General features: G+C 55.0%; 1 protein-coding gene across 1 annotated transcript in view; it reads right to left on the reverse strand.

Moving 5' to 3' along the window:
* Positions 1-6,172, reverse strand: part of NKD1 (naked cuticle homolog 1) — a 149,143-nt gene that overhangs the window by 141,028 nt on the left and 1,943 nt on the right. Inside the window, exons 2-3 of the mRNA XM_011360187.2 lie at positions 2,404-2,503; positions 1,131-1,217 (exon numbers count right to left, since the gene is read on the reverse strand). Coding sequence (XP_011358489.1) covers positions 1,131-1,217; positions 2,404-2,503 — 187 coding nt within the window. The remainder of the gene's footprint in view (positions 1-1,130; positions 1,218-2,403; positions 2,504-6,172) is intronic.

Consider the following 6,172-nt stretch of genomic DNA (forward strand, 5'->3'; position numbering starts at 1 on the left):
CCGTCCACCTGGGCAGAGTTAAGGAGCTAGAAAGGACCGTGGCGGGGATCCTAGCAGTGGCCACGGGGCGGGCTCCAGGGAACACCCTGGACAGGGGAAGGGGTCCTGAGCTGCCCTCTTCAACAAGCCCAAGAGTTAAGGGCATGTGCTCTGAGGCCGGAAGATGTGGACTCAAGCTCCCAGCATGGTCACCCACAAGCTAAGTGACCCAGGTGGTCCTGTGCCCTGCCTGCACCTCCACCTCTTCAGCAGGTAAGATTAAGGACAACCCTGTGTGGGGGGAGGCACCCCTCGACCCAGAGCCCGGGGAGCGGGGTGCAGAGTGGGCTCGAGGCCGGGGTTCGAGCCGCTTCTCCCTCCTTGCTCGGCGCCCCAGCCTCCTCTCCGTGAAAGAGTTAGCGTGGGGTGAAAGCATCACTGGGAATGGAGAGCCTGGTGAGCGCCTACCTGGTGGCCGTTGTCACGGCCTCGGCGCCTTGTCCCTGCTGGTGTTAACGTCACTGCCTGTCAGTCCCGGATCTGACCCTTCTCCTCTGCTCTGTGTCACAGCAACCGCATTTCCCAGACTTTTGACAACCTGGCACCTGGGTTGGTTTGGCCAACAGGAGGCACTGCCGAGTAAGGGAGGGAAAAGCCGAGGGATTTCTCCCCTCGCCCTCATCTCTGTGTCTCCTGCGGAGTCCTCAACGGCAACTGTGTCTGGTCTCCGGCCCCGCCCCCACTGGGTAGCCCCCTCCCAGGTTCGGGCTCCTGCCTGGGCTCCCAGGCTCTGTAACAGCACCTCCTCCGTCCGCCCCCCACCCCGGAGGTGGTAGCAGCTTCCTGCCGTCGCTAGGCACCTGGCTGTCTTGCCTTTGTCCGGGTGGCTTCTGAGCCCTTACCTCTCTACGTCATCAAGTCCCTCTACTGCATTCTCTCTTGTTGAAAGACCTGGAGAGAGTTCTGACGGGTACAGACCTCAGTCATCTGTGTAGCCTTTCTCGCCCCTCCAGGCAGGGACAATCCAGGGCTGCTCTGAGCCAGGCCAGAGACACTTCCGGTGAAGGCCCTGCCTGGTGCTCAGATCGCTCCCTACACACGGGGCTAAAAGCTGGCTGCACCCAATCTGCCAAATGGGGCAGAGGACTCACAGTGCTGGCAGTGGGCGACCAGGCCCATCTGCTCACCCAGCTCCTTCATATCCATGACAACTCGTAGTCCGGCTTGAATGACTGATCCTGTTGACAGAGAGGCAGACGGAGGCCGAGGGGAAGGAGGCGGCAGAAGGAGCCCTGGAATACAGCCAGCACACTAGGTAGGGGCGGCCCCCGGGGGACCGTGGACCTCGAGGAAGAGCCCTCCGCTCTCTGGGCCTCAGTTTCCCTGACAATCGAACAGCTTGAAAGAAATGATCTCCACGGTTCCTCCCACCTCCACGTTTTGTAGCTTCTGCTTATTCATCAGAAGCAGAGAACAGAGGAAAAATACCTCTGAGCTGTGGACTTGGCTCTTAGCCTGAAGGAGTCACCGGGTCAGCCCTCGAAGTTTGCAGAGTGATCCTGGGGGTCAGATGGGCTTGGGCCAGCGTCCCAGCTCTGCCAAAACACCCTATGTGGCCTCGAGCTAGTCTCTCTGCTCTCTGGGCCTCAACTTCCCCATGTGAAAAATGAGGCCCATAGCCATACCTACCCCCAAAGGGTCGTGTGAATTAAAAAAAAGATGGTGTGCCAAAAAATGCTGAGCCCGAGGTGGGTGCTCAGTAAATGCTAGCCACACCGCCGCTGACGCTTGGCTGAGAGCGAGGCAGGGAAGCGCGGGAGCGTGGACACTTGACAGAAAAAGATGTTAATTACCTCGAATTTGCTGACAATCTACCCTGAAACGGTTACATCTTCTTACGCCAGAGTCTCCAAAACATGCTCGTCCCCGTTCCCTGGGTTCAGCCTGAGCCAACACCTAAATAGGAAGGGAGGGAGCTCCCCCGGGAGGCGGCCGCGCAGGTGTCGGAGATGGCCAGCTGCTTTAGTTGGCTGCACAACAGACGGCCCGGAGCGACAAGAACCCCCCTCACCCCCAGCTCAGGCTGGGCTCAGGCCAGTGCCCCCAGCGCTGGGCACAGATCGTGTTAACATTGCTTATGGCCACCCAGCAAGGGAAGGGTCCTTGGGTGACAGGGTGGCTTCTTTCAAGCCCCCAGCTCGCTCACAGCTCTGGCTAAAAATAACCCCTCCGTGGGAGACCCGCACTGCTAGCATGGCTGGACCATGCATAAAACATGGGCCGGTCGGGTTTCCTCCTCTGAATGGCTTCATTCAGAGCATGAGGGGTGAGAGGGTGACGGGAGGGATCGCTTGGCTTCCTGGAGGGACTGAGCAGCCCCGGCCTCCGCCTGGGCCCCCGGCCTCCCCGCTCGGTGCCTGGCACCCTGGCCCCCGTGGCAGCCCACACAGAGGGCGCCCAGGTGCGGGCTGGCTGGGAGCAGCTCCTTGCTGCCAGGATCCTCCAAGGCCTTTTTCTGGACCCCCTTAGTGGAGAAGGAAGAACTGCCCTGGTAGGACCCAGACGGCCCTGGGTTTGAATCCTGCTTCTTCCCACATTCCAGTTGCGCCCAAGTGTTTGTGGGTGCCTCACCTCGCAGGTGAGGAAATGCGCTCAGAGAGGTTGAGTGAGTTGCACAGAGACACACAGCCCGCTGCCTGACTCTAAGTCATCCATTGCTGCCTTTCGGTCATGGTCGAAGGACAAAGGGGTGCAAGGGAACGGGTCGTGGAGGAAAGCAGTGTGTAGGGGAGGCTTCTCTGAGCGCCACGATTCCCAGGAGACGGAATCAGGGCCTCCCGCAAGCACGGACCTCCCCCCCACGCCTTTCTCCCTCTCTCCCTTCCCTTAATTCATTGTTTTCCTTTCTTTACTTTCTTCATTCACTCAACAAACATTTCTTTATAAATATTTTCTTAATAATAAAAACATATGCTCATAATCATAAAAAAAAAAAAAGCTTGAAGTTTCCAGAAAAGTACAGTTTAAAGAATAAAAAATTCTCGTAATCCCCCCGTTCCAGTTAACTATCAGTATGTAACAAACCGCCCCCAGTTCCTGGCAGAGAACAACCCGTTAACCATGCTCGCAGATTCTGTGAGCCAGGAGCTTGGACAGGGCACAGTGGGGTTGGCTTATCTCTGTTCCATGGTGTCCGAAGCCTCAGCTAGGAAGACTAGACAGCTGGGGACAGAATCACCTAGAATCTTCTTACCTAGAGGCTCAGGGCTCCAAGAGAGAAGGTTCTAGCAAGTGAAGGGAAACTCCATGGCTTTTTATGACCTGCTCTTGGAAGTTACACAGTGTCATTTCTACCATAGTCTGTGGGTCAAAGCCATCACAAGCCCACCCAGATTCAACAGGGAGAAGCCAGGTGTTTTTCTTCTCAATGAGAGGAAGGTCAAAGGATTGGAAGCCATGTTTTAAATCAACGCACCCTCCCTCCAAGACACCAAACGCTGACGTCACCGCAGATTCATGTCCTTCTGGGTAATTTGGTTCACATAGATGAGTTAACACTGCACAAACGATTTCGTAATCTAATTTTTTTTTCAATCCAGCATTAGATTAGAAGCGCGTTCCCTTACTATTAAAAATGCTTCATACTGTAAGAATGTTCCAGGCTCTAAAACAAACACATGTTCACGGTCGAACATTTTTTCATTACGAAAAGTCTGAAAAAGAAGAAATGAAAACCACCACTCTCTCACCGACTACGGGTACGGTTCTGTCTTAGTCCATCTGGGCGGCTGTCACTAGACACCACTGACTAGATAGCTTAGAAACAATGTGCATTTACTGCTCACAGTTCTGGAGACTGGCAGTCCCAGATGAAGGAGCCAGCGGTCACCTTCCAGCAAAGACCCACTTCCTGGTTCACAGCCAGTGCCTCGTCACCGTGTCCTCGCTTGGTGGAAGGGACAAGGGCTCTCTCTGGGGCCTCTTTTATGAGGGCACTGATTCCATTCCTGAGGGCTCCAGCCTCGAGACTTAAGCACCTCCAAAGGCCCCGCCTCCTAATGCCATCCCCTTTGGGGGTTGGGGTGTCAATATATGGATTTGGCAGGTATATATTCAGACCACAGCAAGTTTTAATCTTGATGGGGTTTTTTTCCCACTCGACATAATAAGACAACCAAGTTCCTACATCATTCTTCTTTAGCATCGTTTCATCCCGTTGTAGAAGTGGCTAGAATCGCCTTGAGAGATCCCCATGGACGGGTCCCGAACTTAGGACTGCTATCAAGAGCGACATCGACCTTTTGGCTCTGTGTGACGGGCATGTGACACGTGCAGTCTCCTTGACAGCCCCGTGAGTCCCACTTTACAGCTATTCGTAATAATAAGACAGACGGGGACACTGAGGTTAGTAACTCACGCCACAGCTAGAAGGAACTGGCAGAACCTGGACCTAAATCTGGGTCTGACTCCAAAACCAGGTCTAAAACCACTGCACCAATCCATTGAGGACATCGGGACGGGCTTTGCTAGGGAGGGACCAGCCCTGAGCGAGGGGAGCTCCCCATCCCACCCCCCGCAGGGCTCAGGGAGGAGGGCAGCAGCAGACCCACCTCCTAGAGATGTAACTTGACCTTGGGCATCCGGAGAGAGGCTGTGTGGGCTCATGAGGGATCGTGTCCAGACAGACTTTTCTTGGCCTTTGGTGGATTTTAGGGGAAAAGGGGTCAGGTGCAGGTGAAAAATCTATCATAGACCCAGTTCTAAGGTCACGTTTGCTCGTATCACCCATCACCCCACTGGACCGTGAGCCCCACAAAGTCAGGGACCACATCTGTTCTGCTCCTCAGTGCGAGCCTAGAAGGGCCTGGCAGTTGCCCCTGGAGATGGCTGACTGTCAGGTAACAGCTAAAGCTAAAAGAATGCACCCAAGTGTGTGCCATCCCTACTCGGTTCTCACACAGCAGTTTTCCGTGTGACATCGTTTCATTCAACACAGTTTTGTTAGAACATTGATGGGATGTCGTTTAGGTCAACTAGCCGCAGTTCCAAGAAGATAACCACTAGTTAAGTGAGGGTTTACTGTTTTAATCCACTTAATCCTCACAAGCGAAGTAGCGATTATTATTGCCATGCCCTCTGTGGCTCAACAAGGCTGTCACTTGCCCAAAGTTCACAAGTAGCCAAGGTGAGGGACAGCAGCAGAATTGGGGAGGTGTGGCTTCAGAGCTACACGCAGAGCCAAAAGACTCAGTGGCCCCCCACACTGAGCCCACCCCCAGGAGGCAGACGTCAGCTCAGGGTTCTGTGCCAGTGGGCAGAAACCCCAGTGCCACCCAGCTCCAGCCAGGGACCGAAGTCAGGTGACCGATAGTTTTGACGACATGACTGTGGGGCCAGGGCTGTCGACCCACCGGGAAAGACATCGGCCCACACGTGGGACGAGCCCTTCTTGTTTGCTTTGTATCTGGTTCCCGCCCAGCAGCCCCTGCCAGGGGCTGCCAGGGCTGTGCTTTTTCAATCTAATGGTTAAAATTCTTAGAAGTATTATTCTCTGCTTTGCTTGGCAGCGCCACAGAACATACCTCTGATGCGGCAGGTAACCGGATAGGGTCTCGGTTACAGCAATTTGCTGAACACGGGGTTTTGTGCACAAAAACACATTACGGCACTTGGGGGTGTCACTCAGGGACACCGCCAGCCGTGGCTGGAGTGCTGCGTATCAGAGAGGGTGGAGTGGGGGTGGGGGGCAGCAGAGGGAGGCCCGCGTGGGGGAGGGAGGAGCCCCGAAGTCCTCAGCAAGGCGGACCTCGGGACTCACCCCTACAGTCGCACAGCCCAGGCCCTGGCTGTGTGACCTTGTGAAGGACGATTAACCTCTCTGAGCCTCGATTTGTAAAATGAACAAAATCAGAGGATTTGCCTCCCGAGGCTCCTGCAAAACCCAAGCTGGGTGGCATTGAGACTATTTGGTCACTGCTGTGTCCTCCAGGCCAGCAGGGGGCAGCGCCTGGCACACAGTAGGGACTCAGTAGGTATTTGTTGTGGACACTCGACTTGCCCACAGCCGTCGCCCCAGTACTTAGAACAGTACATGGCATGTAGTAGGTGCTAAAAGCATATTTGTTGAATTGGCTTAATTGGTCACAGCTGTGCCCCAACGCGGAGCCGAGCACATGGCACGTAGTACTTGCTC

The sequence above is a fragment of the Pteropus vampyrus genome, unplaced genomic scaffold (genome assembly GCF_000151845.1).
Source record: "Pteropus vampyrus isolate Shadow unplaced genomic scaffold, Pvam_2.0 Scaffold51, whole genome shotgun sequence".
Lineage (NCBI taxonomy): Eukaryota > Metazoa > Chordata > Mammalia > Chiroptera > Pteropodidae > Pteropus > Pteropus vampyrus.